This window comes from Haliotis rubra, unplaced genomic scaffold (genome assembly GCF_003918875.1).
Source record: "Haliotis rubra isolate DU_JTF1 unplaced genomic scaffold, ASM391887v1 Scf393, whole genome shotgun sequence".
NCBI classification, from domain to species: domain Eukaryota; kingdom Metazoa; phylum Mollusca; class Gastropoda; order Lepetellida; family Haliotidae; genus Haliotis; species Haliotis rubra.
In genome coordinates, this window is record NW_025767072.1 from 510,398 (window position 1) to 535,563 (window position 25,166).

At 39.1% G+C, this 25,166-nt stretch overlaps 1 protein-coding gene across 1 annotated transcript in view; it reads right to left on the reverse strand.

Moving 5' to 3' along the window:
• Window positions 1-25,166, reverse strand: part of LOC124286843 (mRNA export factor GLE1-like) — a 135,109-nt gene that overhangs the window by 40,557 nt on the left and 69,386 nt on the right. The window contains exons 5-15 of the mRNA XM_046723285.1: window positions 23,162-23,933; window positions 22,895-23,025; window positions 19,283-19,332; window positions 18,974-19,016; window positions 18,645-18,730; window positions 16,840-16,894; window positions 16,557-16,660; window positions 16,301-16,349; window positions 5,586-5,641; window positions 2,786-3,056; window positions 1,311-1,366 (exon numbers count right to left, since the gene is read on the reverse strand). Of these exons, the coding sequence (XP_046579241.1) occupies window positions 1,311-1,366; window positions 2,786-3,056; window positions 5,586-5,641; window positions 16,301-16,349; window positions 16,557-16,660; window positions 16,840-16,894; window positions 18,645-18,730; window positions 18,974-19,016; window positions 19,283-19,332; window positions 22,895-23,025; window positions 23,162-23,933 (1,673 nt within the window). The remainder of the gene's footprint in view (window positions 1-1,310; window positions 1,367-2,785; window positions 3,057-5,585; window positions 5,642-16,300; window positions 16,350-16,556; window positions 16,661-16,839; window positions 16,895-18,644; window positions 18,731-18,973; window positions 19,017-19,282; window positions 19,333-22,894; window positions 23,026-23,161; window positions 23,934-25,166) is intronic.

Consider the following 25,166-nt stretch of genomic DNA (forward strand, 5'->3'; position numbering starts at 1 on the left):
TTTTTGCAAGTTCACACACCTGACACGTTAATTTCAACCTGAACTGTGCGTACGTCGTGCCACGGCTTACAGAAAATCATCGTCTCTGCGCCATGGGACTGTGCTGAAGATTGGAATAGACAAAAAATGAAGTGACCGGACATTTTGGTGTCCATCGAAACACGATCTCATCTCCATGGGGACGTTTTCAACATAATGGGAATACAAGAGATTTGCCTTGGACCGGCTGTCCACGCGTGGCGTCACGTCAGCAAGACAACAACATTCGGCTGACCCATCTAAGGAATCGATTCCATACTGCAAGTTTGACTGCTGGGACAATTCCTGACTTATTTCCAATCAATTCCAAGACTGTATGGAACCGGAGCACAATATCCGGCCCCGACAGGCTGCAATACTTCCAATTTTGCTCCCAATGTCCCCAACAGGCACATCTTGCCTGGTGCAGACAGCATCTACGGTACAGGAAACAAAATTGGGATGGCGGTTTGTACACTGACGAGTCGAGATTTCATCTGGGACACGTGCGTTGTTTAACGTAGACAGTTTGGTGCCGAAAGCGTTATGGTATGAGGAGCCATCACATCTTATGATCGGGCACAACTCGTCATTGTCAATGGCAATCTGACAGGTCTGCGATACATGGATGAGATCATTGGGCCTCATGTGCAGCCGTCCACATGTCGCTCGTGTTCAGACAGATTTCCTGAGACAGCAGAACATTCTGATGTTCTCCTGGCCAGCTGTTTGTCCGGACCTGTCCCCATTCGAGCATGTTTGGGATGAAATGAAGTGACGTTTACGTCATCCCAGAATCAGCCATTGACGTTAGCTGTATTGGGGCAAGCGTTGGTTCAGACATGGAACAAAATTTCCCAAGCTTTCTTCATTCGGTCATTGCCGTCTATGCGTCGTCGTTGTCAAGCATCAACACCAATGGTGGACACACACGATACTGAATTTGTGAACTTACTTTTGACACCACATCTCTTCAAGGGCGTATCATGATGCCCATTGTCAAATCATACAGATATTGATATTTTCTTGTCAACAGTTAAACAGTGATTGAGGAGAACACCACAAATCATGTTATTATCTTTTGGCATTCTAAAATGGCACAACATCAAATAATGCACAGTTACTTTATTCCAGTAGTATACAACGGGTATATCTGTGACTCAACAGTAAGACTGGGGGAAATTTTGAGAATGTAAAAACGGTTCCAGATCATTAAAAAATTACGAGAAGAGCATTGGGCCTACCAAGGAAGTCACCTAATCTTGGATGAACGGTTCCTATACTCTTCTTACCTTTGATTCGTCGCCTTTATTCATGTCTTCTAGACTTGCAAAATTCTCTTCGGCAGCTGAAACATACAGTCGTTTTCATGAGATGATTCTGTGCTACATGACAAGTATTAATACCAAGCAGTTCGCATATAAATATTTTTAATAGTACTTCTACACCAAATATATATGTATATTGAGAGTTCCACAAGATGATTCAATCTGTGTACCCTTGCCTTATGAAGATACTAAAATCCGATGTCTTTGTTTAAAGATGAAACCGACTTTATTTGTTTTATATCAAGAACCATGCTTTCACGGTGACAGAACATACGATTGAATCACGAGAGGGCTGACTTCAACATTGAATTGTAAATTTCCCTTTCGTTCTGAACAATATTCAACCTTTGGCAGTCTTTGGTGAACTACATTTTACAACTTCTGACTGATTGAGTATGGAGCGAACATGTTTTTCAGTAATTTTCCAGTAATAACACAGCAGCCAAAATTAGAAACGTGCTTCACACATTGTACCCAAGTGAGCCATCAAACGACTAGGATACCCTAACACCCCTATTAGGTACAACCAAGCATGCTCTTTCCATGAGTGCCATACGACTAAGAGACTCAAGAGATATTTCATTAGGATAACAACACTGAAGGCCTTAGTATTGCTTTCAAAAAGTGTTATGGAAGACACATTTGACACAGCAGTGACCAAAATGAAGTCCAGTGCAGTTACTTGGATTTTTGTCTTAGAGAGATTTGAACAGTGATCGATAGGAGCCGATTGACCTTGCCAAAATGGTTTTGTACTGGGAATTATTTATTGTTGTTGTACTATCTGGTTTGTATATGGAAGGCCTGATAGCTTAAGAAGATTCGGGATGAGACAATTTCTAGAAGGCTCGCTGTACAAATATCAGCGACAAGCAGGTGATTCGATGCCTTGTGTATTTACAGTGTTTGGAGAATTGGTTAATGACGTCAGTACCACACACGAGACAAACAGCTGAAAGATTTCTAGAGACGTTATAAAGTCGGTCATGTGACCATTGAGGTACAATTGTTGAGGTGATACTAGTGGTATTGCATTTGGCAACAAGTAATAATTTACATATTCAGAGTAGGGAGTATTACACATGCAGAACACGCACATACCTATGGTTTATGCACATTATATTATTTTACCGTCGTAATTGTGCCTAACAAATAGAAACATCTAAAGACGGGATAATAAGGACACGAAATATTGAACGGAAATCACACTGTTAGTTATTCTTGGTTGATTATGATCTTAAACCTAAGCCTTTGATCCCCATTATTTCAGGCTTTCGTACCATATATTACTGACAGTTTGTTACATGATTGAGAATATTTTAAAAAGTGACGTCTAATGGTATTCCCTTTCCCTGTCACTCTACTATGTTAGTGTAACCTGCTAATAAATCCTAAATGAATACAATTTTATCATACCAATATTTATTGAACACTTTTACCTGTTTCAGAACACCTGTTGTGACCACGCAACAACAGAGACCTAACATTTTCCTCAATTCTCTTTCGCATCTCCCGCATCTCCTGCCTCTCCTGCCTCTCCTGCCTCTCCCACCTCTCCCGCCTCTCCTGCATCTCCCGCCTCTCCCGCCTCTCCCGCCTCTCCAGCCTCTCCAGCATCTCCCGCATCTCCCGCATCTCCAGCATCTCCAGCATCTCCTGCATCTTTCGCCTCTCCTGCATCTCCTGCATCTTTCGCCTCTCCTGCATCTCCTGCAACAGCACAGTCAGTTGATAAAAACAATGAAACACAAATTGCCCACACCTTTTCAAAAATGTAAAAATGTGAACCGTTACCTATAACTAGTCAGATTTATGCGTGAGTTATAACAACTGCTTTCATATAAAACTAAATTGCCGGGCAAAAGAAAGTATAGGTCCACTTTTATTATCAAAACAAAGACAAAGCAGATATTTCCGTGCAATTGATTTTATAAGATTCAGGCGTCATCTTGGTATTCTCCATGTAAACAGACACAGCTCTTATGTTTGACTTTAACTAGAATTAGAGATTAAACACAGTAAGGGTGGCATTGTTACAGATTGTTAAAGTCTGTGTCGACAATTAATGGCGATAGCACAACACCGTGGAGGACGGTCTGAGTCAATAACGTGTATGACCTCCTGCCATGTCAGTACATATTCAGATACGTCTTCTCATTGACGTAGCAGTATCCGTTGCCATTCTTCTCTACGTGCACGTTCCAACTCTTGTCGGTCTTGTGGAATTGGTCAACGACGTCTGATTTCTCTATCCACGTGGTCCCACAAGTGTTCAATCGGATTCATGTCTGGTGGGCAGGCTGGCCATGGTAAAACATCAACGTTGTTCTGTCGTAAAAGGTCAAGAGTTGCTCTTGCAGTGTGAGGCCTCGCAATGTCGTGTTGAAAAATGATGCCTTGTCGTTGATTGTGTAAAACGGCAGTACAACGGCAGTTTGTTCAAAATTGCCTCTGTCCACCCAGCAGTAAAATTGGGTACCTGATATGATGCGATGGTAGTCTGAATTTGAACCTTGAGCGCCTGACAGGCGACCGGTTGTATTCTCCACATGGAGTGTTCTGTACTCGTTGACCAGGGGTAATATGTCAGCACTTTGAGCATGCAATGTGCATGGATAAACGCGCAATATAAATGGACTATTGTATTATTATTATTGATGAATATACTGACGAGCGTTCAGATTTCCATTCATAATGACCAGAGGTGTTTTTAGGTCATCAATGATGACACCTGATACCAAGGCACCACCGCCACCGTAAGGATGGACCTCCCGTATACATTGGAGTGCTATACGCTCACCACAACGTCTGTTCCCTGCCATCTGTTTCTTAGATGAAACGTCCAAATATAGCGGTCTTCCTGTGGTGACGTTACCCGTGGTCTTCCACTTCCAGGTTTGTTGAAAGTCTGGACATTGTCAGTGGTGTGCATTGGAACGTCCTCGCTATGTGGGCGTGCGTCGCACCCATCTGGGTCATCCTTACTGCTCGTTCTTTTTCTTCCTGGGTTAACCTTGGCATTCTCTCTGTGTGACTTTATGTGCAGTGATATTGCAGTGTTCGACAGGACATTTAAACTGATTTTTTCGCAAGTTCTTTTACATGAAATCCGACTAATACATGTTTTGCACGTGTTTCGTGTTTCTTAGATTCCGGGCCAGAACACAATGGAGTGAGTGAGTTAAACTTTTAAGTCACATCGGCAGTATTTCAGCCACTAAAACAAGTTACAATTTCACAATAAGTAAAGCTTAATAATAAAAACATGTCCGCGAAGGACAGTAGTAACAACAAGAATATCACAGACATGAATATAAAACTAGTAGGTCAATCTAAAATATTTCAATTACAGAAGACAATACAATATAAACAGGCTATAGATCGCCAACAACTGAAGGTAGATCACCACAATAGAGACCATGGGGACTTACAGTACATTTGCTTCCTGCCTGGACCTTAGCTGGATTTACACCATACCTTCAGCTTTTAGCAATTTTTGATAATCTTGCCATAAATTAAAATAACATATACTTCGATTAAAAATAATAGTTGGTTTAAATTTACTTTGAATGTGTTGGGACTTACGTACCCAGAACACAGTGGAAGCCTTGTGAACTCCATCTAAATATAGTCGAAACATATCTCACCACTGCCACAGGTACGATGTATAACAGTTAAAACACAGTTGCACAAGGTGTAACACTGCCTCGTAAACAAAAATCAATAATGTAATGATCTGAACGGATGTGATCAACAAACAAATACTAACATCCATTTTGTTGGATATTTCATGGCCTTTTACAGAGCCTTTTCACTTATCACTTTCCAAATATCGTGAAACTATGATGAAAAATTACTAAAGGTCATAAAACGTTTCAAAATGTCTTTTTGAAAGATCAGAATCCAACTTCTCAAACAAATCAGGGAGGGTTTTGGTTTGCGAATTTATGTGAGGAATCATCCTCATTGGTCCAATAGTTTCGGAGGAAAAGATGTTTACGTTACACGAAGAACGATGCATGAGTGACGCTGTACAAACAGGCCACAAGATTAGGTGTGCCAAAATCAGTATCATCATGATAAACTAATAATCAAGAGACCATCCTACATCATATGTATAACAACATACCAAAGGTCTGAAATAGAAGAACGTGTCTCTAAATGAATCTAAAACAATATTATTAAAGACTTTCATGAAATATCGGTGATGAAAACCTTCCGGCATGCTATTATTAATACCTGTTGGTAGGTAACTACTTTACTTCGATGGAGCGACTGTTCCTCTTCCCAAGATTCTGAAACAATAAAGAGGTGACAGGGAACAATGCGTTATTACATTTTTGCATTAGATACTTGCACCCAATGGTGCTTCTTTCTGAAATGTAGACTTGGTCTGTTCTGTGCTTACAGGTCATCAGATCCCAATTGATATGATATCGCTCACAAGATAGTCCGGTCCAGACTTGATTATTTACAGACCGCAGCCATATCGCTGGAATACTGCTGAGCGCGGCTTTAAACAACAACTAGGAGCGGTGGTGTAGCCTAGTGGTCAAAGCGTTCGCTCGTCACGCCAAAGACCCAGGTTCGAATCCCAACATGGGTACAATGTGTGAAGCCCGTTTCTGGTGTCTCCCGCCGCGATATTGCTGGAATGTTGCAAACAGCGGTGTAAAACAAAACTCACTCACTCACTTAAATAACAACCAACCAACTTGCATCAAACTTAGTTACCCTTCATTCATACCAGCCAATATCAGTCTTTTATATGACTATCTGTTCAATACGTTTTATATCCAAATCTTATGCTGCCATTATCCCTCTCATTCAGGTTTACTGGAGCAGTGATACAGAGTATGGTATCCAACTTTCACATGACATTACTTGTCACTGTCATGATGTCAGATTTTCAACAATTATTTATGAGCGGTTATATTAGTGTCTTGTTTTCTTATGTTTATATTCTAATTCATAAACTGACGTACAAAAGAAACTTTACACCCGCTAACTTGAAATCTGTGGTCAGTATGATATACCAAACACACAACATGTGAATCATAAGCCCAATCACACCAACTTCAGTGTTTTTTTGTTTTTGATGGATGTTTCTCGAAATTCATGTTTATTAGTGACTGCACTCATTCCTTCGACAACATGCACAGGGGACCATGTTCAGCAAGACAACGCTACACCCCATACAGCGAGATTGACCACAGACTTCCTTGCTCAGAATAACTTGCAGGTTTTGCCATGACCGTCACGCTCCCCGGATTTATCGCCCACTGAACATCTTTGGGATCATCTTGGACGACAGTTGACAGGTCGACAGCAACAGCCACAGACCAGACAGCAACTGGAACAGGCACTTCATGAGGTGTGGAGACAGATTCGCGCTAACGTCATCTGCGTCTTACGTTCTCCGTGAGACGTCGTAATATGGCCTGTATCAACGCCAATGGAGGTCACAGATATTGATTTGAATGTCAGTGCATGTCCACTGACAAACATTCATTATGGACATGGTCTTTACACTGCTAACTGTAAGAAATGATTTCATACCCCTTACGTCTTTCGGTGACTCAAACTCTGCATGTTTCAAACAACCAGTCATGATTGCCTGTCGTATCATGCAGTACTGATCATTACAAACTATCCCGGTATCATCATATGAATTGGTTTTGTTATTTTTCTGTATGACTGAAATGAATGGGTGTCAAGTTTCTTTTGTAAGTCAGTTCATATTTTCTTTTCTCATATCTTAGTGCTAATCGACTGTAGAATATGAATTTCCTTTTGGATATTAAGTCATATCTTATCTGGAAACAACTCTAATACCCACTCTATAAAAACACATAAAATCAACACAGTCAACTAAAGGGACCACTAATTGTATCTTGTTACAATGGACGCACAGCAAATAGACGTGACAAACACATCTTTGTTATATTCGTTATAAGCGTATTTGTTAGAAAAAAGTTAACTTTGCATGGTTAAGAGCAAAGGCTGTGCCTAGAAGAGGTCAATTGCTTATTCCTTAAAGGGAAACAAAACTCCTATTTTAAAAGCGTTGAAATATGGATCAGTTGTTACTTTGCAGAATGCAGATTTGCTTGTTATGGACTATAATTTCGCCATGTTTTACTTGTGTTCAGAATTATTCTCACTGCGCAAAGCGACACCTATCGGAGGATGAAAAGCTGTCTGTCAAAACAAAGGATATACAATAAAGAGGTATAACCAAACTGACATATGTTTTAATAGTTGATTAATGCATAAAAACCTTCAGATTGAAGCTATCGGAACACATCAGTATTGTAAAGTACATATTATCCCTTCAGAGACTTCGGGCGAACGAGCAACGTGATCAATAAAATGTGAAATCTTTGATAGATTATCACTAGACATGATGATTTACCATTTAAATTATATTTTCTCATAGTTTTACACGAAGAGATGAATATCACTGAGTGTATGTTCTCGTCAGCGAAGCTTGTAATCAGCAATCAGCTGTACGCACACTTTTTCGCAAATCTCCCTGTGATACGGTTACAAAATAACCAATAATATAACTTTAAAGAATTTTGGTGCAAGGGTCGAATGAAAGTGTTATTTTATGGGACATTTTCTATCTAGACAGACAGGCAGGTGGTTTATTATAGTTTCACCTCAAGCAAACATAAAAGTTATTAAAATGAGCCTCTCCGTGTTGAGTTATGAGAGACTAAACGTTAAAAAAGTACAAATTAAAATTACCAATAATACAAATGGGGAAAAAAATTAAATGGATAATATACACAGGTAAAATAGAACAACACAATAAGGTATATAAAATATCCTTACGTAATTTGGCACTTACACATGTACAACACTTGGCCTGGCCAGGATAAAACATAGCTTAACATCATCATTCTGTACATTACAATCAGGCCACTCATCATTACATGTAGATAAAAGATCTTTACGGCCATCATTATAAACTGGACATTGAAGTAAAACATGCATCTCATCTTCCTCACAGTTGGTACAGTTAAAACACATTGACGGGGAGGTTCGTATAGCGCCCAGTTTCAACCCTAATCGGTGCAGCCCCACATCTGAATACGGCCAGAGATCTTCCGTTTGGTCTCGACATCGGGAGTGTATTGTAGTATTCCACTCTGTAGTTGTCTTTGAACTGGTTATATAAACGCAGTTTGTTACCTCCCTTGCCACTGATACTGTTATCCTGATTTAAAGCACTTTTCCACTTTTCTCTGAACATCTTAAAAACTCCTTCTTTCACCTCCGTCACAATACGTATGTAGTGATAGTTATTTTCTTTTGGAATAAAAATATTCAATCCAAGGGCTTTATATTTTACGAGGACTCTAAAATTCAATTTAATTAGCCCATATAAAAACATTTCTTGACAGTCTGTGGTCTTGAAGGGAACTTAAACGCTTGTAAAACTTAGACACGGTCTCCCATTGGCGAACTGTAGGTGGAGTCCATCCCAATTCTCCGGACACAGCTTTGTGGGTGAATTTTCTGAGACCAATAAAAAACCTCATTGCTTTATTCTGCACAGCCTTAATACATGATAAGTCGTACTGTCCCCATATCACAGAACCATACTGTATGGTAGACCACACCATCGAATCATAAAGTTTTGTATAGGCATCGTACTGCATTCGACAGAAGGCCTTGTAATTTGATATTGACATACCCAGAGCTCTATTTCCCGAGTTTGCTACTGCTTGTCCCATCCGTTGATAGTCGAGGTGCTGCGTTAGTAACAAACCAAGATAATTATAGCAGCTCACTAGTTCGATATTTTTCATTCCCGACGAAAAAGTTTACGAAGTTATTCTCACTGATTTGGTCCTGAAATGGATCAATTTCGATTTATCTCCATTTATGTCCATCTTATTCTCCAGACACCAGGTACTGAGTACATCAAGTAAAATGTTCATGTCATCTTCGTTCTCTGTGACTAGAACTATGTCGTCAGCATAATCTAACATTTCAACGTTGATATTGTCGACGTCTACACCTAGAGCCAGTTCATTTACAGTTGTGATCAAGTCATTAATATAGAGGTTAAACAGAAGGGGAGATAACAAGCACCCTTGCTTAATCCTATCAATGTTACTGTCGAACCCATTCGACAGGAGAGCAGAATAATGACATCCCCAAATAAAACTTGCAATAATTATTCAACAAGTCGGATTTACATGTCATTTGACTTATGCATGGAATGCATTAATTCTCAGCTTTGTAAATATGTAATCTTCAATTAATTTATGTACCTTAACACGAAATGCCCATGAATTAAAAATGAGTTCGCCAAAATTCTCGGCAAATAACGGCCATTGTTGACTTCAGGCACATCACGTCGAGTGGTACCCAGTCTAATATTTTCTTCATAATGTAATATGTTTTTTAGAATTTGATCAATATTTTTGTTCTTTGGTAAAGAAAAAACACTGAAGCTTCCCATTTTCTAAAAATTAATTATTTATAAACGAAAACAATCTCAATGCTACGTCACCGATTGGATGAAAATCAACGATCATGGCAACGACGGTAAACAAATAACTCCACATGCATCGTGACACCGAAAAAAATGTGCCATCCTATTGATAGATCAAACTATTTACGCTGGAATTAATTACATGGTCTGATTAGGTAAATGGTATTGTCTTTGTAACAAAATTATCATATTTATCGAGTTTATAATGATTTTGTTGGCTAAACCTTCCGACACTGACATTGTTGACAGTCGTAGGTGACGCGTAAGGGCACACGAAGGATGTTTGAAAAAACGCGTTCATAAGCAGAATCTGAACTCAAAATCATTCAAAGAAAACGACTCAATACCTAATTAATACAGATCATGAAACATTATCACAATATTTGTAATTGTACCCACCCTTGATGAAACCGGAAGCACGTACGGCATGGCACTCATGGAGGTAAAATAGGCACGAGTTGGAAAACGACCATTGATACATTTTCTAAATTGATTCAAATTCCCGTAAAATCCAAAGTATATGATAGAATTAAGTTTATATTTACCTTCAATTCGTTACTGTTAGCTATTTTCAAAAGCAGTTGTCATTTTTTGCTTGCGTTGTATATTTTGTCCCCTCAATATTGCCGCCGTTGCGTAGATCTTTATTTTTACAAATTCGAAGTCGTAATGGATCTCGCGGTCGATGATTTTCGAATAATGTTCTGACACTGGGAGATATTATAAACTGTCAGTATGTCATAACAACATAATATCAACATAATGTTGTTATGTGTCTATCGCCACAAGAGGGACAATTCTGGTGATTGAAGATGCCGTGCATGAATTCTTTTTTCCTTTCACAGAAACGGATAAAACCAGATCTAGTGTAAGAATGTAATGAAAATGGATTTCTTAAAAATTGGAATGACGGGATACAAACATATCCATAGTTTGTGTGAATGCATTTCACACAAAATCGGTATTTATTTTAGACATTAAAACAGCTAAACAGCACATCTTTTGTTCTCCAAGCAGGACCAAAATTGAAATACGTCTGTTGCATCAAAAGCAGAGCTTTCAAAGTTTTAATTCTACCTACTAGTACTTCACATTGTTTGACATGTGTCCATTTTTTTCTAAAAAATACTGGTCAAGTGACCCAGTGCATGGCTCGATCTAGCAATTAGAATTTGCACTGGTGCAACCTAAAACTGCAAAATGTAACCTCATATTGATATCTATTTGCACACTGTGCATGTTCATATTCTGGCAAACTGGCTTGATTACACTGACAGTGATTGAAAGAATGACCCTTTTTTCATGTCATGATATTTTATGAAGTAATATAAAATTATCATACCAGACCCAGAATAATTTGTTGTAATGATGCTGTGAATCAGCAGTATCAAAACCACAAGTAATAGATAATTATATACTGAGCAGGAGGTGCAACCAGTTTTTGTGTGAGGCATCAAGGTAATCATGTAAGGTGGCACCAGCGACAAACAGGTTTCCTTTCCCCTAAATCAAGCCCTGCAATAAATGATTTTTAGCTGTTCAGTTTGGAGCTAATTCATTGAGATTTCAATTTGGATTTTTTTATTGCCATATATATGTGGCAATGACAATATAAAATACATACAGACCCTAAACGAAAGTGTGCTCAGGTTTTGGCATTTTTTAATTGAAAGAAAACTGTTCTTGACATTTTTTGTTTTATGATGGCAGAGGCAATATTACATACTGTAGTGATAGTAGTATATGACTCTATCAGACAGCAACAATCCTTAAAAAAAGTTCAGTAGACTAATTTCATATTATGTCATTGCTCCAAAACCCAGGAAAAGATGCTAAGGTAAGATAATTTCTGTTTACTTTATTCTTAACAGAATATGAGGCCTGTTCACTTTCATCAGAGACCATATAATTTATCACATGTATATTGTCTCTGTTTTCATCAGATGATAACATTTTCTGATAAATATACTGTTACCGCAACTGCATAAATGACACTAGTTATTCATGATTTAATTCACAAAACAAAGAGTTACTGTTGAAATGAAAAATAGTTCATCACCCATCTGTATTTAAGGTATATTTTAGCAAGATATTGTATAGAAACAAAATACACAAAATAATATGAAACTTCTATCCATATATTTTATGGTATAGTTGTATTAAATAATTATGTCAAATTGTTAGTTTTCCACATCACTGAAAGGCAGTAATTGAAAGTTGGTTATTTACACTTTGCTAATGCGTTGATATATCCTCAGTGTCTTTACCCATCACCATTTGGGAGAGAAAAACACTAATCATATTATTAATAATAATTAACATACCGGTATATGAAAATGTTTAAAGTTGTAACCAGCTGTGAAACATTAAGCATTACAAATCTATCATAAATTTATCTATGAAATTAAAATTGTTCTGAAGTGAGACTATAAATTTGGCATACATGTAATATGAACGCAAAATGTATTATATCATCCCTAATTTCAAGTGAAACTATAATTGTACTATATTTTAGTATACAATATAATACATAAGCATCACGCATCATATTTTGTCACAATAAGAAAAGCATGAATGTTATTTTGAAACAAATTTTGTCACGCGCACCTGTTGTTGAGGCCGATGTTGGTAAACGTTTGTACTGGCTGGCCGCATGGAACTCAGGGTAGGGGGTGTTTGATCGACTACTGTTTCCGGGTCACGGGAGTATACAAAGTCGGACTGGTTCCGTGATATGCTAATTGTATAGTAAAAAACAACATGTTTTATTCCCATGAGCTAAGATTAATCATTCTAAATGGAGAAATGACTTAAATTTGGGTTTGCCAGACGAAACTTTTCCTAATTTACTGTTAGTATTCAAAGACGAAAGATTTTTACCAGACAACCCCTGTCTGTTACATCACATCCGGTGACCTTTGCACTTACCAGAAAACAAGTTGGATTTCGCGATATTCTTTTCGTTCTCTCTTGTCATAGTATACTGAAAATGATAAATTAAACACGTGTAGAATGAAAGATTCTTCAACTTTCGCCAGGGCACGAAAGTCCTGTGAACTTTATTCTTGTCAAAATAGCATGTTTGTTTTTCGTACGTGTAACACACTGCAACACTGTTTTTCCGTGGGCTTGTGTCGAAATAATGAACCATAACACTTGAAATTAGGACTCGTGAATATTCATAAATCATATATTTTATTCTGCAATTTTCATGACATGACACGTTGAAATAAACGTAATAGAGTCATTTGAATAAAACATGTGATGACAACTGACATCGAAAACACGATTTGTTTATGACGAACGTTTCCGATTATTATTTTTCAGAAATGTTTTTTAATTTATCGTCGCGCTGATGATTGCCGATACAAACATACGAATTTAAAGTCAGCTAATTATGAGATATCTGAAATAAGAATATTGAAATCGGTTTCCGCTAATTTAACGATTTATTCAGGTTCCTTATATGAAACGCATTCCACTGTCAATAAGTAATTCAGGTACATTCGGAAAACAATGCATTATTTATGCTTGCCTTGTCATTAACCTCTGTATGTTTGAAATTATCAGGATGTTTTTAGATCATAATGTTCATTTTTCTATCAAGTATTAATGTGCCAAATATTTTTTCAGTTGTCCCCTAATAAATGACACACCAACTGTTTGAAATCACCCACCCTCTTTACAACGCCCTATGCTGAAATTAATTCAGCAGGCTAAAGGTTAAGGCCGCACTTTACATCGAACCACGGTGTGTACCGCCCACTCACACGCGCACAACACTGCACGTCTGTATATAAGGATAATAGGGTATTAAATTTTTTTCCATGAATACCGATGTTTCGTAGTTTTCCCCATAAGATGTGTCGATCAATGCAATCATACGCCCTACAAAAGTCTATAAAACAAACGAAGGTACATTTTCTTTGACATTTTCTAGTTTCAACAATAGAAGTCAGGGTAGACACATGATCAACTGTAGAACTCTTCTGAATCCATTTTGGTAATCTGACAGCAGATCATACAGTTCTGCGTGCTTTGAGAGTCTATTATTTAGTATCCAACAATAAATCTTGTACGATGAATTCGCCAAAGTAATATCCCTATACGACAGGGGATTTCTGGGTCTGCTGTAGAACCTTTAGGTACTGGGGTGATTATACCCCTTGTCCAGAGGTCGGGTATTTTTCCAACTTGGAAGCAAGTATTAATAAGTTTATGTATAAAATTCAGACATTGTTCATTCTTTAGAACTGCGGACGGTAACATGTCACATCCCCCTGATTTACCACTTTTCGTCTGTAGAATCGCCTGTCGGACTTCATCCCTGGAAACCATTTTGTTGAGATTACTATTCGCATCTTCACATCCCGTATCACACTCTACACTGTCTCCAGTAGTGTCTGCGTTACAGTTCAACAGGTCCGAGTATGCATCTTTCCAGGCTCCCAAAACACATTCTCTATCACTAGATACGCGTCCATCACCCAATTTCACTTCAAAGGGGATTTGTTCAGTTCTCCTGTTTCCTACTGAAACTTTTCCTATTCCTTTCCAGAATTCACCGGGTTCTGTTTGGCAAAACTTTTCAATATCAGCAAAGTCTAACAGTCATAATGGCGTTTAGCTTTAGTAACACATCTGTCGAAACTCTTTCTCTTTTCTACACACACAGTCTTATATTGGTGCCTCCTTGGACCTCTGTGTTGACTCCACTCCCTCTCGGCCACATATAGGTTAGCTCTTCACTCCACTAGGGCTTTCTACATCTGCGTTTTCTCCGGCTAGATACATCACTCACAGTAACTTTCTTAGCTTGTAGCTTTGTAGTCATTTCAGTTTTCACACATTCAACGAACGCCGCATATGCACAGTTTATATCGGTCTGATGTTTACTTGACAGTTACAGTTTCTCCACAGTACACTCAATACTTCATGCAATTTCACTCGAACTCATAAAGCTGTCCGGAAGTACTGACGTATCACACTGCACATACGAACGATATTCGTTACATTCGTTGTGGGGACTCTTATCCTCTTCCTTTAAGTTTAATAAAAGGTTCCACGTTAGCATAGAGTGTTCTATTTTACCCATAGTAATTGCATCAAAACTTCCCAACAATCCGGCAGTCTCTAACAAGGTATCTAAATATCGAGCGATTTTAGTTCCAGCCGTTACTTAAGATAGTTTATAAAATAATAGCACTCAGGAATAATTGATCATTTTCACTGTCGGAAGACATTGATCAATGACCATTCAGGCCTCGCGTGTTTCTATAAGAGCAAATGATTGAAAACCAAAAGCAAATATCGCAGTTCACACTAAAAATGTTTTCAGACAATCAGACAATGAACTTGTTTGAGGATTATATCCGTTAACATCCACACATAAGAACAATATCCCATACATCTACAGATGTACAAGGAAACTTGTTACATGTCACGTGTCTTTGTATGAGGCGTTTCGGGATATTACAGCCCGTGTTCATCTGATTATTTCTTTCAACTGTTTCTCATCAGTGTGATGACTCATTGGATAGCTGAAATATAGCACACGTGACATCTATGCTCACGATATTAATTTAGTTAGACAACAATGAACAGCATATTATCGGCTAATCCTCTGAACAAAGTATTTGCTTTTACACAACGCCAAGATGTGGGTGGATTCCTGTCTACTTTAATAAACCTGCATATATAAACACCTTTGACAAACCCACAGTGAAAGACAACAGTGAATAATCAAACAACATATCTGTTAATGGGATGGTTGTTTTGGCAACTTAACTGGCCGTTCTTCGTTTTCTGCGCCGCCACCTTTAGAGGTATGGGTGTACTTATTGAGTTAAATTGCATTGTCTCGGTAATCCGAGTGCTGTCACAAGTAATTAATACCTGTAATAAAGGCATTAACCGAGCATCAAGTGAATGACGAAAATTCTCAAGTGTAGTGTTTAGATAAGTAAAAAACCCACTGAGCGACAAGAAGGGAGTAGTAATTGTTGTATTGAATACGATCTGCCTGAACAAGTCGTCGCTTGTTTGACTACTTTGGGAGAAATCTATTGTCGCAAAAATAATTATACATGTAATTGCTGAATACTGAAGTTCATAATTGTGGATGCGCATATACCCACATATATGAATTTGCAAGGTGAAAAATCCAATGGAATATGAGAATTCAAGGGGATTGCCGTTTTTCAACGAGGCACATCCTTGCTGGTCGGAAACCCAGTTTGTTGGATGGCTCACGCTATTTGGCATCCAGTGATTATGCAGGCTAATTGAAATGGCGTCGGCTGGATGACTAAAAGTTGGAGTTTTGATTCCCTTTACATAAAGGAAATTTGTCAAGATGTACAGCTTCCCACTTACTTTATTCTAGTATCTGGAGCTTGAGTGATGAACATAAGCATGATTGATCTCCAAATCAAATACATACCTATTTTAGTCTGGATGTAGGCAATGAGGATCTTGTCTTTAGCTAGAAACTAATGAAATGAGAACAGTATTAGTTACATACGTTCCTGCATTAATGCATGACTTTATGGTTTTACACAGTTGTATACAACTTTTATGCTTTGGGATTTTTAATGACATGTCCGGCACTTGTATTTGCACGGTTATTCCTATTTCCTTCCACTTATGGATGTATATTTGTGTGAATTTGGACAAACATGTCTGTCTCATATTCTCACCTCTTTAATACTGTGCAGTACGTCATTCTGTCCGTATATTCTCTGTTTAAACTCAACGAGTAGAGGTTTCATCCAGTTAGCCATTAGATCCCAACCGTCACACTCTGTAACAGAATAGATCTGTTGAATTGTAAAGATAATATTCTGACTCAATAAGAAAGAAAGAAGGATATTTCTAAAGGACTGACGAGCATAGTCTAAGTTGCTAACACCTTGATATCTCTGCATGACTGACACGTTAGTTCATGTATCCACACGATGTGTTCAAACTCCCCACTCTCACCTGGTGATGAAAGGTCGTCAAATGGAGAGTGTCGAAGTGCATTCTTCTTTCGATCCTACAATATTGAGAAGCAAAAATAGATAAATACAACTTTAAAAATGAATCATGACGCAAAATATTTTCACCGTTGCATTTCAGCCTTAAAGAACGAAGAAACTTTGTTTTTTTTGTACACTTTTAACCATTACATGTGAAAGACTTGTGGTTAGTCTTCAGTGGCACACCAAATTCCCTCTTAAAAAACTTGTGGTTAATTAATACCGAGCGATTAAAAGTTGCCAAAAAGCCGTCTGCTTCACTCTCGCCCATCAACGAAACCACAGAGAGATTACGTTTTTTCACCGTTGCATTTCAGACTTTTCATGTGTCTATTTTTTATATACTAGGCACATAAAGAAACTGTGCATTGTCAAAATATTATCCCAGTTGATAAGTACGATAACAATGTCAAAGGTGCATATAAAATGTAATGGAGGGATCATGAGACCATAACAAGTCGGGCGAATTTCAACTGAGTCCACAAGCGAGTCCACAAGCGGGACAGGGATCAAACGACCTTGTCACAATCTCAATAACGGGTATGTCCACCATCGGCATTGAGAACAGCAGTGCATCGACGACGCATAGAGCCTACTAAACGTGCAAGGAAGGCTTGTGGGATGGCGTGCTGTTATTCCACCCTAAATCATCACGGAACCACCACCAAAGCGATTCCTCTCCAAGACACAGGCCTGTGCATAACGTTTTCCCACGCGTCTATAGACACGTTGATGTCCATCACTATGGGAAATGTTAGACCTGGACTCATCTGTAAATACAACATTTCTCCACCATGTCCATGCGGACATGATTTCGGCACCACATTCGGCGAGCTTGTCGATGACGTTGTGTCAGGATAGGCCTTATGGCGGGACGTCGTGGTCTGATCCCATCATGACGTAAACATTGTCAAACTGTGTTGGGGTGGATACGGCGAAGTCCTGGGATGGTTCGGGCAGTCATCACTGCAGTCTGAAACCTGTGGCGAAGATGGGTCTCCCTTATCCATCTGTCCTGTCTTGGCGTTGTTACACGTGGACGTCCAGAACGTGGTCGATCGATGACGTCATTTGTGTTCTGGTAGCGTCTCACCAGTGCAGAAATGTTGTTCCGGTGGCAGTGGAAATGTGCAGCCACTTGTCGTTGAGACATTCCCCCACGGACCATCCCAATGGCCTCATGACGTTGTGCAGACGTGAGCCTTGGCATGCTATGCGTTTCAATAGCCGTTTAATTTTTTGAACGATTGCACGGGCAGGAGTTAAGCTTTCCAAAGTGACAGTATTTTGTAGCATTCATTTGCTCTGTTTCTCTTTCCCGGACTGCACGTTCCACAACGTATTGCACGTCTCAAGGACGAAACCACTGACATCACGGAACGTAGCGAGTGCATGCATGTTGGATACATATCACTAATCTCTGAGTTTAAATCCTTATGTGTCTACACAGATTTGATAAATTTAGATTTTAAATTTTTGTATGCACAGTTTCTTTATGTGCCTAGTTTATGTCACCAATGGTGAAAAAAAGTTTGGTTCTTGCGTATACATATTGGCCGATACCTAAAATGTAATGTGCAATGCAGAGATGAGCCAGGGATGGGGTATACTCTCATTGTTATTATTGGTCTTGTAGGCGGTGTTAGCTGGGACATGTCTTGAATGGCCAAGTCGTTGTTAAGTTTTACTGCTGTGGCGATTTTTGTCTTCACCCTTGATAGTGTAATAGGTTTAAATAAATATTTCACGAATTCTCACATCACTCACAGTCATGACGTGCTTTATTTTCGCAGAAAACATCCTTAACACGTCCATTTCTTCAAAAAGGAAGTTCATTTGTCCCTCCCATTCATCTGGAAAGCAATATAATGTGCAGACTAAAGTACAATCGACAAATACATTGTCAATATCAGAGAGTAACATTTCTGGATTATTCGACTCTATCAAGTTTAGAATTCAAAACTAGCTGTGAAAATTGTTTGAATGGATCACAAAAAGGAGTTTTGAAATAAGTCACTATTCTTGAATCCTGAGAATTAACTGCCAGATATTTCAGACCAAAATAAAGTATATAATTAGGTTTCTCATGGACTCACCATTCTTCAATACAGCTATCTGCCCTTTAACGCTGTCCACCTCCTGAAAAATACATTTAATACCTTTTCCATCTAATTGATTAAAACAATTATTCCTAATAAACTATATACACATAGAATCTGATATAGGTAACTGTCTGTGTGACAACCATCATCTGAGACATGATGCTGTCGCTGCTATGTCAGTCCAGTGGTATGTTTCATTATAACACCTTTACGTATGTCGTGGGTATACAAAAATGTATGTTACAATATGTGCTCATTTAAGTCGATGTAAGAACTTATCCAAAGCATGTATGTGTACATTACTCTTTTTATTGTTGTTGTACGCATTTTCAGGTTTTTCAGTTCCTCTTGAACTACAACAGGAAAAAAACAAAACATTTTTATTAAATCTCAAATAACTACAACATACAATGTTAGAAATTATGGAAATGTCTATAGTATATACAATCGAAATATCGTTTTGTTCAACTGTTTTTACAGCGAAGTCAATTAAAAGATCTTAAAGTGGTGTCAGTGAGATACAACTTGAAAGTTCTCATGTTGTTTCTCTCAAACTGTGTGTAATATAAATACCAAGAAAACACCACAGACACTAAAGACAACGGCCTATGAGTATTTGTTTATGGTTATGCACAGTCAACAAAAATAACTGTTATCTGCCCCTTACATATATCAGAGTAACAGGTTTTATAGTATTAAATGTACACGATACTCTACGTCTCTGTGAGCGGTACATAAGTGTAAAAGTGGTGGGCCTGTTTGTCTGTTCATGCTTCGCTTTGGCAGTACCTAAATAAGGTGAAAAAGGTACCTCAATAAGGGATATGAATGAACTATTATCATATTTGAGCCCTTGCATGACTACCCTAAATTAGTATACAGCTGGACTAACTGTCTTACTCCTTTTGTTATGAACCAAAACTGGATCAAAATAATGTTCAAAAATATTTTAAACACTGCTGAGCTACATGTTTGTGTACAGCATCCAGCGACCGAAATACTGAGCTTTTCATCGATTTTAACATTCAGTTTTTAAATCAGTAACGATGTTAGTATTGACTGTTGACAACATTACTGAGAATTCATCTTTTCAACATGTGTAGCTATGACTACCATTGAATGATCGGTCAGTGAGAACTAAGAACTAACTGCACTTATGGAAAACTACACCTAACTACACATTGAAAACTACACCTAACTGCATTGAAAACTACACCTAACTACACATTGAAAACTACACCTAACTACACATTGAAAACTACACCTAACTGCACATTGAAAACTACACCTAACTACACATTGAAAACTACACCTAACTACACATTGAAAACTACACCTAACTGCACATTGAAAACTACACCTAACTGCACATTGAAAACTACACCTAACTACACATTGAAAACTACACCTAACTGCACATTGAAAACTACACCTAACTGCACATTGAAAACTACACCTAACTACACATTGAAAACTACACCTAACTGCACATTGAAAACTACACCTAACTACACATTGAAAACTACACCTAACTACACATTGAAAACTACACCTAACTGCACATTGAAAACTACACCTAACTACACATTGAAAACTACACCTAACTACACATTGAAAACTACACCTAACTACACATTGAAAACTACACCTAACTGCACTTAAAAGTACACCTATACTAGTATACTGAGTTAAACTAGAAACTTCACAATCATATACTAAAAATATTAATATAAAAGAAAGGACACAAGAATGTGGTATCGAGGTTATCATTTATTTGTTAAGGTCCATAGGATAACTTGAAAATAATCGCAATGCCGAAAATCGGTTCCATGTGATTACATAATCAATAAAAGGCGTAAACAAAGTGTCAAGTCAGAAGAAATTACATCTGAAGTTCCAAACGTTCAATAGCTTTCCTGCAAAGCAGCACCAAGATCCTGCAAATTCTGCGTTTGGTTCCTGAGAGTGCGTAGACGTCTACCAAATGCATCCCAGAAGTGTTCGATTTGATTGAGATCTGGTGACCTTGACGGCCAGTCAAGAACCTTTTTTCCCTGCGTTCTGCAGGTAATCCATGGTTAAAATGGTTGATGTTATAAGGTAAAAATGCATCCCTAAATCAGTAAGAGAAGTACATCAGACTCTCTTTATAGATTTGCAGTTTGGCTCATGATTGATAAAGGCTAGACACTGTTGGGAGACAGAAAGTCTAAAAATAATGACGTTTAGCCATAAGTTAGATATATATCTGTCGTGAGAGACAGAACAAAATAACAGATAAATAAAAGGGGACAGTTACCGAACGGTATTTACCAATAATTTCCAATCGTAATATTCATGAGTGCTAGGATGGATATAGGATTAACGAATCAAAACAACGAGTTGAAACATGTGATCAAGATCAGGCCAGGCTCGAACCATATAAACAGATAGGTTTGGCACTGAGCAAGTGCTGCGCGCTTTTAAGTGAGGGAAGCCAGTCCACGCCACTCAGTCGCCCCGTGTGGTACGAGCCTACCCTGTCTGTTGATGAAGTTGTATTTAGAGATGGACTGAGACAAAGTAAACTAGGTGAGTATAACTTGGTGTTTCGTTTGTCTATGAGTGTATGTGTGCCAGTACATGAATGTAATGCGGGTAGCTAGGAGTCACGGTCGTCCGACCCCTAACTCCTGCACTTAGCATCCTGCCACGGACCAAACGGGTGGAGCGCCCGAGCTACAATCTTCCCCTGACAATTGGACCGGCCACAATTAGTAGGTAACTGTTGTAGGGTTTACTAACGCCCAAACACCAGCTACGACACTGAGTGGGGTCTGTCATTGTCATGTTAAAAGTGCAGATCGTGACCATGTGCTGCCATGAATGGAATAAGTTTGGGGGGCTAGCCCCTGGTCGCGGTAACCTGCAGCATTAAGATACCCATGGCGTGGATAAGTCGGGAATAGTCAATTCCACCAAAAGCACCACAAACCATGGCACTTCCGCCCCAAAATCTGTCAACTTCCTGTAGACAACACTGAGCATAACGTTCACGGCGTCACCTCCACACTCTCGTCCTACCATCAGTGAATCTGCGGGTACATTTTGAGTCCATCGGAGGTGTCAAGGGGCCCACAGCAAACGCTGACGTCGATGTAATGGCGCCAAATTGGTTCCGCTATGTTGGTCGTCGAACACGAAGGTCAGCAGCTCGCAGCCAGTTTCGAATGGTTTGTGTCGACAATCGACCTCTATACACACCCCTACACAGCTGATTCCTGTAGCTGTCAAAAAAACGGTAACGTACCACTATTTGACAGCCCTTCGCCTGTGACGTCACACGTGGTTGACCTGGCCTAGGGCCAACAGAAGTGGTGCCAGTTGGTAGCAGTCGAGTCTGTGCATCATAAACAGTCCGACGGCTGCACCCCGTTGGCCTTGCAACGTCACTTACTGAGGTTCCCGCTTCCAGCATGCCAATGGCACGCACGTTCACACTGCACATTTGAGAGGCGCGGCATAAGAATTGGCTGTTCTTGTTAGTGCTTTAAAGGTTTTTTTGACTTTGTACAGTTGATGGGAACATGTGCGATCGCGAATGCATGTGCAATGATAATAGCACCAGACCAGTGGCACGTGAAAAACACGTTTTAGCACTATTGTGGGGTGCACGATGTTTGGATTGACATAAATTTGCTGCAATGACTTTTTTGTTGATACTTTGGGACTACTATAACAATGCATATTTTTATTTACGAATATGAATTGTGAAGTTTTTATTTTCATTCAGTATACGACAAACTGCACTTATTAAGAACTTTAACAATCTCTTAAGAATGAATATGACTTCTCTGCCTACGGTAAAATTTAAATGCTGTTGAAATGCATACAATCTCACAACAGTATTTTCCGGATACGTATGAATTATCTTACTGTTTGTAAATCTCCAGTGTGAACAACTGGGGTCGGTTTCTGTTTCGTTGGTTTCATCCACGATACCTGTGAATGGTGACAAGTCCAGTGTACTGAGCTCATCGACTGTCACGGTTGGCGTATACACCTTTCTGAAGAAGTAAATCAGTCACTCTGTCTTAATAGAACTCATTTAACTTTTAAGTATTTTTTATCTCTGTCATCTGTTAATTTGAATCGTTTCCACTTTGACAGGATGCTACTTTGTATGTTCTAAACTATACATACCTTAGCCTATCCCTCTCTTCCTCAGACTTACAGACCAGTAATGTGTCCCCCAACCTGCGTAGTCTCCTTGCCACCTCAAGCATCAGGGTAGAGGCTCCAGTACCAGGTCCATACATCACCTGAACATCGTTGTTGTTGATGTTCTCAACTAATACAATGCATTGTTCACTTGTAAGAAATCTGAGACTATCATCATCTTCTTTCCCAGGCTCTGTCTTCACACATTTTGTCTCTGCGACGCCTGCCCAGAATGCGTTTAGGACTTTGACATACCTGGTAGGATTCATAAGCAGTGAGTCCTTTGTGATGAAGTGTGACGACTTTGTTGCAATTTTGTTTATGTGAGCTTCAAAGGTTACTTTGTCATATAATGTTGAGACGGGCAGTACTCCATGTACCGGGTGTACACATTCGTCCATGAATCTACTGAGTGTTCGTGTCACTCCTCTAGCCACTGACATGTTATACTCCAAGGCTTCCGTTAAGGAGTCCCCGTCCACCAGGGTAAGAAGTAGGACAGAATGCCCCGGTAGGGCGATGAACACATCACATCGGATATGATTCGCCAAAGCCGAGGTAGGGATATCCAAAACGGGAGCCAGGGATTTAGAGATGAATGCAAAACCTCCTCCAACAGCATTTTCACTGACAGGGGTGTTAGCTGAATCATGGCGAATCAGGTTAAAAGCACAGAGGTCAAAAAGTTCTAAGAGTCTTTCTTTAACTTCCTTCAATGGTGTTTCAAGGCTGGTTGGAATAATGTTGACCCCTTCTGAAACCATACAGTTTAATGCGATATTGTTTTTGGAAAATTAATATACTCGGAATCAAACAATGGAAACCCTTTATAACAGAGTTATTTTATGATAGAGGACATGGTATTGTAGCTCTTGATTATTTTAATTCTTTGTGTATTGAAATGATATCATCTGAATACTAACTATTTACATGTACAAGTCCCACATAAAGTGTTGATCAGAAGAACTGCTACCTTAAATCTAAAACTGATTTTGTTCCTAAGCTGCTAACTTTCACATGAGCCAACACGAATGTAGGTTTGCTTATAGAATGAACGGATCACACATTCATGTTGGCATATATACTGAACCACAAAGATATGTCGCACCGGTAGCGGATTTTTTTAAAGCACACATTTTAATTCACTCTAATTAACAATCAAAACGGAGGATTGAGTTCACACTTGACAATTCTGGAAAACACAGTTTCGCGAATCACATTTAGAGTTCACACAAACAAATCACCACAAATGGTACCATTAAGACACCCAAAAGTCAGTATTGTGTGTGCCCTCCATGGGCATCGATGAAAGTGTTGCATCGTCTGTACATGGAATGAATTAGCCGGTTGATGAAGGCCATAGGCACTTGGATCCATACTGTGCGAAATACCTGATCGAGGCCAGCCGCAGTTGTCGGCCTTGGCTGGAGGTCATTCAGTCTTCTTTGAATCTCGTCCAAAAGGTGTTCTATTGGACTTAAATCTGGAGTGAGTGCAGGCTATTGTAGGGTTTGGATGCCATGTTGTCTGAGGAAGTCTACTTTGCTCTGGCAGTGTGTGGGCACGAGCGTTGTCTTGCTAGAAGATGTGATTTCTGTAACGACCAAAATGTCGTACAACGTGGGGTCTTATCACTTGGTCAATATAGCGAGTATCTGTCACGCCATTATCTAATCCCGGACCAAGATTCTGGAACACCACGGAGTCAACCAACTGGTTCAGACCAATTGCACCCCACACCACGATGCTTGGACCATCCCACGAGTCTCTTTCAACAATACACTCATTGGAAAACAGTTCCCCACACCTTCATCAGACTCTCACTCTGCCATCGACTGCCGAAACACAGTATCGGCTTTCATGAGATACAAGCACACTTCTCCATTGTTGATAACGCCAATTTCCATGCTGGGTAGTCCATTGCCCATCGGTTTTGGCGGTGATGAGCGGTGAGGACAGAACTACGATATGGTCTGTGACAGCAGAG